The following is a 13,821-nucleotide window of genomic DNA, read 5'->3' as shown; positions in this document are numbered from 1 at the left end:
GGAAAGCTGGAATACAAACGTAATATATAAGGTCAGGAACGACTCCCTAAAAACATGATACAGACACAAGCTGAGTATCTCGGCCAGTCAGGTTCCCGATTCTTTAGGGAGTAGGTAGGTCATACATAAGCAAATGCCCTCACGCTGAACATTTTGAGGGAAGAGAAACACCGTTGAAGGGCTTCAGAAATGCGGCTCAAGCGCGCGGCTACGAAGTTCTGGGTAAGGCAGCAGGCGGGGCATAGCCAGAGAGGAAGCAGGAAGAAAATTCTCATATGCGGGGAAGGGAGAGAAGAGTGGGCGGGACGTTTCGTAGCCATGGCTATGAGCTTGGGCACTCTATTGGTTGCCGCTGCGGAACGGAAGAAGAGAGAGGAAACTGAAGCGGGTGTCGTTCTTTGCCCCCGGATGTGTTTGCGGGAGGCCTGGGACGGTGCACTGAGTTTGAATGAATACGGCTGATTCATCGCGGCCCGGCTGAGGGGAAAGCGGCACGGAGAGGTTGTCCGGGTTAGGAAGAGGAGAGCAACTCCAACAAAACTGCGGCAGGTGGGCCTCGAGGGTGTGTGTAATGTAAGCTCCGGGGTGGGGAGGTGAGAAAAACATCGTTTCCCGCGACCGCGGTGGCAACCCAGGAGAGGAGTTGTTGACGGGGAACTTGGTTGGTGCTCTAAAAGCAGGGAGTAGTCAACGTGGTGCTCTCCAGACTTTGTTGGACTCCAGCCCGCATCAATCCTATCCCGCGTTACCGATGGTCGGAGTGGTGGGAGTTGTTGTCTAGGAGGGGGGTGGGCCGAATTCCAAGTTTATCGGATCTACTTTGATTTTTTTTCTTGAATCCCAAGATCCAACAGGCAGAGTCAGTTGCAAAAGACACACTATCAAAATTAAAGTACAGCTCATTTTGGACCTCGGAGTTTGACGTTCTAACTTCGGTGGGAAAATATGTTGTTGCTATTGTTTAAAACAGGTGGGTTGGAAGCCTTGCTGCTCTACTGTAGATCAGCCGCTGATCTACCAGTAGATCACGATCTACCTTCTGCAGCATCTTGAGGGCCACAGTTCTTCCAATCCTGCTTATTAAAAATCTCTGTCGCTGACTGTCTTTGCTTGAAAGTTTTGTCCTTATGCTTTTCTCTGACTACCATCTCTCTCTTTCCTTTGCCTTTGTTTCTTTGGGAAACTTGTTCTAAAGTTGTCGCCAAAGCAGTGGCTCGCAAACTTCCCTCCCCACGGATCACTTGAAAATGGCTGAGGGGCTTGGTGGGCCACTTAACGATTTTTCGGACCCTTGTAGCAATTGTAATGCCCTATGCTAGATGCTGTACGAATTTGGATTGTATTTTCGTTTCGTTTCTTTTTTATATATTTTATTTGCATTACCATTTTAATTCCTTTGAATTAAAATTGTAATTAATTAGATACAAAAGAAGAAATAAAAATACAATTAGAAATCAGTATTAATACTGAATGTAGTGGATGTGCCATCTCCCGTTTTCAACCACAAACATGCCACAGACAACATGAATGAAGCTCGTGGACCACAGTTTGGGAATCCCTGGTCAGTAGAACAGTGGAAGGAACGGTTGTCAACTTAAAAAAAATAACTGGCCCTGTCACAGACACTAGTAAGGGAAGGGTGTTTAGACTCTGGAGTGAGATCAGATTCAAGCTGCAATCCTACACCCACTTATCTGGGAGTAAATCCTATTACCTCAGTGGTATTTTTTTAAAAAATTACATTTATATACCGCCCCGTAGCTGAAGCTCTCTGGGTGTTTTGCAGCAATTTACTTCTATTTAATTTACTTCCAGTGGGATTTACTTCTGAGAAGACATGTATGCAGCCTTTCCCAACCTTTGGGTCCCCAGATGTTGCTGGACTACAATTCCCATAATTCCTGACTGTTGGCCATGTTGGCTGGGGCTGATGGAAGTTGTAGTCCAGCTTGAACCCTTATATCCCAGCTCAGGCACTAAGCCCATCTGCAGGTATGGCTTTGGTCATCCCCCAAGTTGGCAAGGCTCATTTAACATCAACACAAATTCAAGCCTTCAGTGTCATTGGCCCAGTTTTCTGGAACACTGCCAACAGAGATTTACTAGGTGCCTTCTGTTTTAACTTTTAAACACCTGCTGAAAACCTTTCTATTGTGCCAGGCTTACACAGGCAATTAAGAAGATGTCCTTTTGCAACAGTTGACCTTTGTTTTATTGTATTTTAATTGTTTTATTGTATGGTGGTTGGTTTTTTAAAACTTGTTGTAAATCACTTTGAATGTTTTTAATGAAATAGCGGTATACAAATAAATAAATCTCTGGGAACCCAAAGATTGGGAAAGGCTGAAATTTTATAGGATTGCATATGCCACCCAAATTCAAAATCTCACTCTGAACTTACGGAATATTTCCTTTCCAAAACTTGTGCAGTGTGTGAAACTGTAGAAACAGGTATGACTTTCTCTTGACCAGTGCTGCTAAATTGCACAGTGAAAAGTGCCCTGCTGAGGATGCGGATTGGGGTTATCTTATTGCAGCCGAGAAAACATCTAAATCTAAGTGGTTTAGGTTCAAATCTTCACAAAGTGCTGTGCAAGTAAGGCATGATGCACAACACATTTCTCATATGAAGAGAGCATAATGGGACAAAAATAGAAGTCCCTGACACTTTTTCGAAAAGCCACTCTGAAGTTTTTTGGGGGAAAATAGCCCGGTGCAGCAGATGCTCCCCAAGTTACCCATCCCAGCGGTTTTTCCAGCTTCTGGCAGCTGTATTGTTGCTTCTGTTGATATTGTTCACTTCTGTAGCATGTTTTACTACATCGTATGATTATTTTCTAAAACTAGCATTTTGCACAGGCCTGCTTAGCATTATAGCTCAGTGACAATTTGGATCTTCTGGATACAGCATTCTTACTGGTTGCAGTAAGACAAATGGCATATTCTGCAGAGGAATGGGATGTCTTTCAACAAGCCTTTTAAGTTGAGACCTATCCCAGTCTGCATCTGTGTTGGAATTGCATTTTAATATTTTTTTTTAAAGCCTTTTTTCCTAAACAGTGTGTTTTTTAACCCTTTTTATTTAAGATGTCTTTAAAATGGTTTTTTAAAAAAATGTTTTTAAAGTTGTTTTGTTTTAATGTATTTTAAGGTCTGGTTTTTATTATTTATTATTTATTTATTTATTGCATTTGTATACTGCCTCATAGCCGAAGCTTTCTGGCTGGTTTACAACAATTAAAAACATTGAAAACAAATACACAAATTTAAAAACACATTTTTAAAAATGCAATTTAAAAACACATGCTAAAATGTCTGGGAGAAGAGGAATGATATTTTATGATATTTTAAAGTGTTTTTAGTGCTTTTGTTTGCCTCCCTGGGCTCCTGCTGGGAGGAAGGGCGGGATATAAATCAAATAATAAATAAATGTCATTACCTTGGCCAGTAGCTGCTAGTGATGGTGATGGCTCCATCTGTTAAGAGAAAAATCTAGCCATTTTTCACTGTTCCACTGCTGTAGTTGAGATATTGTGTACCAAAGCTTAATTCTACTATCTTTCTGCTTCAAACAGAACTTGGGGGTTTTTTTTATTGGGAGGATGCATAGTTACTTGAAATGAAATGGACTGCCTTCAAGTCGATCCCGACTTATGGCGACCCTATGAATAAGGTTTTCATGGTAAGCGGTATTCAGAGGGGGTTTACCATTGCCTTCCTCTGAGGCTGAGAGGCAATGACTGGCCCAAAGTCACCCAGTGAGCTCATGGCTGTATGGGGATTCAAACCCTGGTCTCTCAGGTCATAGTCCAACACTCTAACCACTACACCACACTGGCTCTCACACAGTTACTTAGATGTATCTTAATGGTTTTTTAACACATCCAATTTCTATATAGTCTCCTTTTTTAGGTGAACTGTTCATGAGTCAGTTTGTATGCCTTCTAATGCAAGTTATTCCATTACAGTTAAGAGGTGTATTAAGTTATTTAAACTTTTTCAAGATGAGTCGGTCATTTTTATTACGATTTTGTATTGTCCTTATGGCATTTTATGCTTTATTGTACTTTCATATTTTGTTGTACAACTTGAAGTTTTATATGAGGTGGTTTATAAATATTTTTATACATAATAAAATAAACTTTTCTTCTGTGTTTTTTCCGCTAAGTCCTACTCAGAGTAGACGCATTGAAATTAATGAACCTGTTGGCCATGTCTGTTAACTTCAATGGGTCTACACTGAGTAGGACTAGCATTGAATACCACCCTATCTTTCATCAATTTTCAGTTGTTGGAGGCATTAGTCTACCTTTTGTTGTAAAAACTGCCCCACCAAGAGCAAGAAAAACAGCAGCAATCCTCACTCCCATCAGTGGAGTAATAAAATTCATGTAGTGGCATCGTGTAGCTGCCTGGTGTAGCATTCTTTGACTTCACCATAGTACATTAACTACAGTGAACAACTTTTTAGTTTTTTATTTACGTTTCTAACTATAAAATGCTTGTGCTTAACATTTTCTCTGAAAAAAATAAGGGACATGCAAAAGAAATAAGAGGAAAATAGAAGCAGGGCTTCTTTTTGCAGGCTGTCACAGAGGACATACTAGCATGGCTAATACAAGACTAGTCCTGTAGTTGTACTATGTGTACAACTGGCTCTAGAAATTCTTAATTTTATTTTTACAGGTAACTCAATTATTGCTGCATGGTTATCAAGGAACCTGTAATGAAAGACTGGTACAGATCAGTTCTAACTTGAGTCAATTTCATGCTGTTTCGAAATGCATTAGCAATTAGTGTCAGGAAAAGGTTGGGTTGCCTTGTCCTGCCTAGCTGTCCAGTTCAAGTAGAGAGAAATCTGACTGTCATGTGGGATGCCTCCTGTCCCTTTTAGTTCTGCAGAATTTATAGTTTTCTGTGCTTATCCAAGGTTGTTTGGGTAGAGAATGCTGATATAGATATGTGACAAGTGTTGAAGTTGAGGAATGGGTGTGTGGAACTTGTAGCCTATTAAAGAATGTATAACAAGCTATTAATAGAAAAGTTAACAAAATCAATAGCAGTATGTTTACATTATTTTGTTGGCAATGGTTCCCCCAAGCTTTAAATTCTGAGTAGCATTTTTGCATTGGAATAGTTATTAAAACAATACTGCATTATGCATAAATATTTGCATATACAAATATTTATGATAATTGGGAGATCCTGTTGCATTTGTGGAGAACTCCTGGTATACTTGTTCATTAACTATTCTTTTTTTTTTTGGCACCTCAACAGCATCCATCTGCAAAAACTTGCCCATATGAAAATGTGAAAAATGCTTTTCAGCTTTCATAAAATGTTTGATTACTGTAAATGGCTAATAAAGGCTGCTATCCAACATTTTCTTGGGGCTGGTGCAGACTTACAATTAACTTGGTTTTAGGGATTGAGCTGTAGGGTTGTGTATGACCTCCACGACAGCCTGCAAACCTTTCCTTCAAATGGATTCTGTGTTGTGTATGACTGTTGCCAGCCAAGACTAAAATTGGAACCCTAATTAAACTGGGTCATCAAAGTGGATTTAAGAGCATCCTTAAGGGTTGGCAGCACTTTTGCATAACACGGAATCTGCGTGCAGGTCAGAATGGTAAAGCTTAATATTCTTTCAAGTCACCTGTCTTTTCACCTTTGGGGCCATCAGCTGCAATCCAATACAAACCTACCTGGGAGTAAGCCCCATTGAACCCAGTGGAGCTTACTTCTGAGTAGACATGTGCTGGATTGCAGCCTTAGTCTTGAATAGTTCATGTGACAACCTCAAAGGTTTTGCCAAAATTCAGCAAAAATCTCAAATGGTGTTCACAAGATTTACTTCACAAATGACTTCCCATCCTTACCAATTCCAATATATTGATATGTTCTAACGTAGGCTAATCTGTGTTGCTTAAATAGACAATTTTAAGTTCATTTGCCAAGTTGAATCAAATTAGCATGCCAACACCCATAAATGTGACACCCTGAGGTAAGGTTACATGAGTAAAGTGGACAATATGAAGAGGTTACATGGCTAAGATGGACACTAGCATGTGTGTGGAGGGCTAACTCCAAGATGAAATAGCTAATAGCTAAGGTAATTTTTATTACCTTAAAAATATATTTACACACACAAGTCTGTATTAAACTGATATAAATAGAAAGAAATAAAACAAAGCTATTAGCAATATATCAGATTCTAAGTACAGTGTGTATCTCTCTTTCAATCTCCAGTTTACAAAAACAGCTCTTTTATCACAAAACCCATTAACATTTCCAACTGACTTATTTAAGCAGTGAGGCCAATTTCTCTTTTTATTTTATCAAAAATGACCTTCCCTCAACTGACATAGTACATTGCTTTTTGCCTTGCGTAAAGGCTTTGATTTCCTATGTTGGTTTGAAGAAATATATTTTTTACAATTGCTTCTATGCTGGTTCTATGCCATGGTACTTTTTGTTTTAAATGCCATTGCCTTTTCTAACTTTCATGTGGGCGTGTCCACAGAATCTTATGTGTTTCAGCACTGGTACTTAAAGCAGTGGAAGTGCTCTTTTACTCTAAATAGTTGTTGTTCCTTCTGTTTAGGAAGGAATTAAATTTTACCTACACCAGAATTTGGAGATCCAGCTGAGATCAGGAACAAAGTTGGTTAAAGGAACTGAAAGCTAGGTGAGTACATGGTAAACATAGAATAGATCCAGTTATTCCTTTATATATCTGGCAGTGTGTTACTTCAATTGTTTAGAAACCCAATTCTGCTATCTAGAGTAGTGATGGGGTACTGCCAGTCCATTTTGGACAAGCCCCAGCCACCTGTCCTACACCTGATCTGGGACCTTATCTGCTCCAGATAAAAATGCAGCTATATCAAAAGGGGTTTTGCAGGCCCTGCTGATTGGCAGCACCTGCAGAGCCCCGTGCTCACCACTTTGCAAGTGTCGTCAATCAGTTAATAATTGGGGATCGTACAGCACTATGCAAAAATTGGGATTCCCAATGTCATTGTGCTATCACCCACCTGTCACACTTGACCCATGGGGGGGGTGAGGGTCAGATCCAGTTCTCCACACATGATCTAGATCATGATCTAGAGCAGCCTTTCCCAACCAGTGTGCCTCCAGATGTTGTTGGACCACAACTCCCATCTTTCCTGACCATTGGCAATGCTGGCTGAGGCTGATGGGAGTTGTGGTCCAACAACATCTGGAGGCACACTGGTTGGGAAAGGCTGATCTAGAGTGTTGAAATAGGTCGTGGAACTAGATGCATATTTTGCATAACTGGTTCCCTATTCAGTCCATGTCTTTGTATTTGTGACCAAAGATTAACTTGACCTTGTAAGTACAGTCCTGATAAAAGTTTGTTAAAAATGGTGGGACTTCCTGTAGTTAAGCCACATAAATATAATTAAAATTCTGATTAGCATTTTTGCCTACATTCAGTGAAGCATTCCCTATGTTTTCTCGGACATATACTTCACTTTGACATGGCGTAGAATGTGCTGGAGAAATACAGAGATAGCAACCTGTTCTTTCTTCCACATAATCAAAAAAACTCTCTTGACATGGTAGTTTGGATGACTGGAGCAACAAAATAGCACATACTTTGTCTTCCCAAACTCCCTCTGTACCCATTTTGACCCAATATAAAGAACTTCATGTGGATCTTCTGTGTCTGCACTCTTCCCAGGTTTGAGGAGACGAACTGAAGCCACTTTGCTAATGCTAAGCAGGCCTTGGACTGCTCAGTTCCTGTGTGAGAGACCATCTGCGAATCCCTATCTATGTCACCTTGAGCTCCATTACAGAAAAAAGAAAGGACACAAACATTCTAAATAAATAAAATAAATAAGTCAGTTTGGTTCTCTTCCCCCCCCCACGGCCCCACAAGATGTGATTGTACTTGACACCATTGGTCACTTGTTATGCAAGTCTCTGTCCCTCTTGCTCGATTTTGGCACCACCAGACAGGCCTGGCCACCTGTTAGCAGGAACACTGCTAACCTCAGGTTAATGGGTGAGAAAGGACTCCCTAGGCTGGATCCTTTTTGTAGTCTTTTACACTGCTGTCGGAAGTCAACAGGAGCATGTTGGCCTTCTAGTTTTGAAATGGCAATCTCAATCTCCTATTCTCTACTCTTTGAAGATGATGATGATGTAGAGATTTGCATACATGCCTTGCGTATTACATCTGTGAACGAATAAAGTTAGGGACATCATTACAGTTGTCAAAATTGACCACCCACATGACAAAGTTAAATTGCTGTAACAGCTGATCATTGGTTAGAACAACCTCATGTGAAGACATGCTTCCAGTGCCAGTCAGCTGATTGGTACTGGGAGCGCACCTTCAAAGAGGCTCCCTTTAAGCTATGACCAGGTGATTGTCAGTTAGAGGGAGCTCCTTTCATGTCTCTGCTTGCTAAGCATGGCTTGCAAAGTGCCTTGTGCTACACTCGCCAAAACACCAACAATAGGCGTCGGAAGTGCTTTGCAAGGCATGCTGCAAACCCCTTTCATCCAAGGAGCTCCTCACCTGACATCATAGGTGATGCCAGACGTAGGGCAGATGGGCCTGGCCTGGCCAAAATGGTCTCATAGGACAAATGGGAAGGCCTGATAGCCTGATTAGATCTGTGGCTGGAGGTTTCCCCACCCCTGTCCTCTACCTTTTGTCCTGGAAGCCCTTACCAATCATCTTAGGAATGTGGACTCTGTTGATAGTGGTGAGAGAGATGTTCTTCCTATTTTCAGTTCTGACTTTGGAGCCTTGGCTCCAATTAATTAGCCATTCTGAGCACTTAAATGTATGCTGCTAATGCTTTAAGATATTCAGAATTTCAGAACCTAGTAATGGCACATTACATCTGCAAGTATGTTAGTACTAAAGCAATATAACAAATGGTAGAATGTTTGTGGTTTAATTTCTTTCCATATTTAACAAGATTTTAAATGCACACAACTCTGGCCCTTAGTATTTTAACTAAAGGCATTTAATGTTTACTTTACAACACTCTTTTGGTGTAATGAGTTCATTAAGAAAAGCTTTTGATGCTAATTCAGAAATCTATAATTTGTTCAGCATCTTTCACATGCAGTTTTGATGCTAACTGACAAGCTGTAAGTTAATTAGCACAGAACTTACTAATGAGGATGTTAAAAAAATCACTTTTGAATTATTTTTATATTGATGTGTTTTGGACAAATGGAAGGAAACTCTCTTATACCGGATGAGTTTTCTTTACTTTGCTATGCAGATGCTTTTTCAGGTAAGTGGGTGAGAGGAGAATGTAAATGATTTTTGCAAATGCTTTTTAAAAAAGAGTATAACAAGAAATGCTTCTCTTTTTCAAAACTGGGGATAACCCAAAACCAGTGGAGTTAAAGTAAGGTTGTTAATTAGTATGGAAGACAGCTTCGTGAATTAATATGTGGTGTTAATTAACAGGAAGTCTGATGTTGTGTTGTAATTACTACCAATATTTTTGACATACTGAGTGACTGAAGGTGAATTATATGGAGAACAATTTAGTAAACACATCAGAGTCTAGGTATGCTTACTTATTTTTTTTCTTTAGAAAACATGGATAGACTTCTACGACTTGGAGGAGGTATGCCTGGTCTGGGACAGGTTAGTATTACAGTGTGCTAATCACTTTTTAAAAAGTTTTGATTACAGTTGGTAGTCTTACTTTTAATTACCAAAAAAAGTGCAATGTGATGAAGCAACTGCAGAAAGTTGGAAGTATGGTAAGTGGAAAGAAAAGAGCATACTGCTGTTTAATTTTAGTTGAACATTATTGTGTATGAATTCTAGAAGAATAGCTGTGTTTGTTTATTGTGGCAAAAAAGTAGCAGTGTATCTTGTGTCACCTTAAGGACTAACACGTTTATTGTGGCTTGAACTTTAACAAGCCTCTTTTGTCCAATACGTCAATGTAAATTATTGCACTGTATTTAATTTAACTTTCAAACATAATTTGTCTGTGCATAACATGTGAAGTTGCAAGATATTTTCATTTGTCACATGGGATTATACATTCAGACACAATGAACTGGCAAAATCTGATACAGCATGCAGTGGAAACTCAAACAAGTTGCAAATAAAATATTCCTGGATTAGTCAGTGATGATGGTTCAAATCTCATTCACATGATATAATGTGAACGTGATCAGATCTGGTGCTGCAGACTGCTTGGCCATTGCCATAGTAGTGTTAGAATTAAAAATATACTGAAAACTGTCTGCGATGCTTACTAAAATAGTCACATATATCTATAGCATTGCAACTTCATGCTTATTTCTGAGTACAGGAAGATTGTCATTTTTAATAACCACTCCTGTGGTGGAATAAATATTCCAATGCCTTGCACTTAATATAGTCTTTATTTTCTGTCATCCCAGAATGCCACACTTTTTTCCTGCTCCCTTGCTCAGAGTACTCTCCCCTCCCCCTGCCACTGTCTCTGGTTTAGCTGTATTACATATAGCAGATTCAGTCCTGAGATCATTTTTTGATTAAAAAATTCCTATGCATGTTTCTATTGCTACTGGTCACTGGCATATAGATAAACAAGCTAAACTAGAACCATTTTGCCAAATAAAAACTCTTGACTGTGGTGTATAGTTCTACTTACCCATTGGCTGAGGAGACAGATACCAATCCGATTTCAGTAAACCGCTATCCTTTGACATACCACATACTGTGTTCCTCACGTCCCTTTCCAAATTGATGTCCCTCTCCTAATTTTTTTTTACATGCAGTCACGTTTCTGTCAGTGCAAGGTACCTTAAGAGGCAAATACTGTTTTCTCTCAAATACGATTTTTTTACAAAGCCTTTTAGTCTGCTTTATTCAGGAATAAGAGAGTACAGTCACATTTCCCTAAATCTTTGAATTTGGCATTATAGCTTAGTCGTTAGCATTTTCTTTTTCAGCTTATCCAGAGCTTGGTGCATTTATTTAAATTAGGCTTAAAAGTCTATAACTTAAAAGTTCGAAGAGATGTGTAGCTGGTCACACTCTAAGAGTTTCTCATTAACCTATGAGAATATTAGAGGCGTTGTAACTTCAGTCACCAAATCAGGGAAACGGACACATTTAAATTTAATCACTGACACCCAGTGTATTGTAAATTTGTGCTGTGATTTTTTTTTCTGTTTTGGGGACCTGTTTTGGTAATGCAGTTCCATGATGAAAAAGGGAACTTATTTGCCAAATCAGCAAAACTGTTGCAAGCAGTTGCCCCCCATTACAGGAGAGACCGTGACATTAGCAGTCTACCTTTGCTGAATCATTATGCATGATATTTTCAGGTAAGGCTTGAGAGTGGGGTGTCCTTGCTTTGAGGTCTGTCTGAACACTCCAGGGAGGCATGAAAATATAGAAGAATTATAAATGAGGATACCTTCAAGATAGGAGATTGAACACCCCTGGGACAGCTTCTGATCCCAATGGGTTCCATCTTTTGCTGCCCTTCTGTGTGCAAAAGGGCTTTTGATCCAGTGGAGGTGTCCCCCAGCAAAAGCATGGGGGATATTATATTTGTCAATTCCTGTTGTACCATCTCTTATGCTCTTCCAGAGGATCCCCAATGCTCCAGAGCAGTTCACAGAGGAAGGGAAATTGGTGGAAATTACCCCCATCCCCTTTCTGCTAACAGAGGTCTCAGCTGGAGCAAAGCCCTTCTGCAAGCAAAGTATTCTTGTTTGGTACTATTATCATCATCATTACTTACTACCCGCCCTTCACCCAAAGGTCCCAGGGCAGGTTATAACAATTTAAATATAATTAAAAACAGTTCAAAATAACCCAAACAACATCACAGAAAAAAGGGTGGGTCCTAAAAATACACATCTCAGGTGCTGGAGGATAAAGAGATGCATCTTCAGCATTCGCCAAAAATTATACAATGAAATTGCCAGATGCACCTCAGTAGGGAGGGAGTTCCACAACTTAGAGGCTGCCACAAAGAATGCCCTCTCCCAGGCCACCCCATCCCAAACTTCTGAGGGGAACTGCCAAAAGGACCCCCTCTGCTGATCTCAACACCTGAGAGAATCTGTAGGGAAGAAGGTGGTCTTTTAGATATTTAGGATATAAATTGTTTAGGGCTTTAAATGCTAATGTGAGCACCTTGAACTGGGCCCGAAATGAACTGGGAACCCATGCAGCTGTTTTAAAATGGGCTATATGAGTTCTAAAGGGAACCCCAGCCAGTAATCTGGCTGCTGCATTTTGAACCAATTGAAGTTTCCAAGTTGGCTTAAAGGGCAGCCCCTTGTAGAATGCATTGCAATAATCCAGTCTGGAAGTTACCAGAGCATGGAGCACTGTAGCCAAGTCATCTCTGTCCAAAAGGGGCCAAAGCTGGCGAGCCAGCTGGAGCTGGAAAAAGACACTCCTAGCCACTGAGGCCACCTGAACCTCCAGTGACAGTGCTGGATCAAGGAGTACCCCCAAGCTGCGAACCTGCTTCTTCAAGGAAAGAGCAGCCCCATTTAGAACAGGCCATCTTCCCACCTCCTGGTCATGAGAACTCTGGACACGTAACACCTCTGTCTTTTTAGGATTCAGCCTCAATTTATTGGCCCACATCCAGTCCATCACTGCCTCCAAGAATCGGTTCAACACCTCAACTTTCCTCTCTTGATTTAGATGGAACAGAAAGGTAGAGCTGGGTGTCACCTGCATATTGATGGCACCTCAGTCCAAATCTCCTGATGATAGTTCCAAGTGGCTTTATATAGATGTTAAACAGCATGGGGCACAAGATGGAACCCTGCAGTACACTACAGGATAATTCCCGTGGTGCTGAACAGTAGCCTTCCATAACTACTTTTTGGAAGCAGCTCTGGAGGTATGAGCAGAACCACTGAAGTACAGTGCACCCAACTCCCACCTTCTTGAGCCGTTCCAGAAGGATAACATGGTCAACAATATCAAAAGCCGCTGAGAAATCAAGGGGAACAAGTAGGGTCGCATTCTGTGTTCGGTCGCTTACCTGTATTCGGTTAGGTTCAGACAGAGATTTGCGCCATCTGCACTCTACCCACTGACCCTCCTGTTTCATTGCACAGAGATCACTGGAATACCGAGGTGACCTACGTTCTCCACAGTGATGGTGGGGGCACTCAGAAGTGATCATGTTGATGTCTGTATGCATCTATGCATCTCACCATTCCACAGTGAGACAGAGCCTCGATAGGAGCACCAGCCATGCCAGTGGGAAAATCCCCCAGAGCATTCAGGAATCCATCAGATTCCATAAGTCTCCGAGGGCAGACCATCTCAATGGGTTCCCCACCCTTGCAGAGTGGAGTAACTATTTTCAACCCAAACCTTACCAGGGAATGGTCTGTCCATGACAACGGACTCACTGTGAGTTCTACTACTACTGGTGACAAAGGCCAGGTTGAGTCTATGGTATAGAATGCTAGTAATATAAATGGGGACTGTGTGTGGTGTTGGAAGTTGATTATCATTTCTGTAACAATGGTACTGTTGACAAGTTGAGAGAGAAGTGTTGCCATTAGTAATTGCTGCAGAAAACTTGAAGTGGGAACTATAGTGATTACTGCAGAGAGGTTTGCATATTAATTAAAGGTTGAATGAAAGAACTTGGGAATTTATAATGGAATTTATTAAACTTATTTGATAAATAACATGAAAGCTTCTTTAGATCTTGAAACTTATTTTGTCTAAACTTAGGCAACTTTATGGCCTCCATGCAATCTGCAGTGGCAGTATAAAGGGCTGCCAGCAGATTTGTACTATGGCTAGACTTACTTGGGTCCCCACAC

At 40.6% G+C, this 13,821-nt stretch overlaps 1 protein-coding gene across 1 annotated transcript in view; it reads left to right on the top strand.

The window, feature by feature from the left end:
- The first annotated feature begins 349 nt into the window (after window positions 1–349).
- PSMD14 (proteasome 26S subunit, non-ATPase 14) overlaps window positions 350–13,821 on the top strand; it is a 76,315-nt gene continuing 62,843 nt past the window's right edge. The window contains exons 1-3 of the mRNA XM_061608648.1: window positions 350–549; window positions 6,605–6,688; window positions 9,597–9,649. Coding sequence (XP_061464632.1) covers window positions 9,602–9,649 — 48 coding nt within the window. The 5' untranslated portion in view covers window positions 350–549; window positions 6,605–6,688; window positions 9,597–9,601. The remainder of the gene's footprint in view (window positions 550–6,604; window positions 6,689–9,596; window positions 9,650–13,821) is intronic.

This window comes from Rhineura floridana, chromosome 2 (assembly GCF_030035675.1).
Source record: "Rhineura floridana isolate rRhiFlo1 chromosome 2, rRhiFlo1.hap2, whole genome shotgun sequence".
Classification (NCBI taxonomy): Eukaryota; Metazoa; Chordata; class Lepidosauria; order Squamata; family Rhineuridae; genus Rhineura; species Rhineura floridana.
The sequence above is the reverse complement of the archived record's forward strand: the minus strand, read 5'-3'. Positions and strand labels throughout refer to the sequence as shown.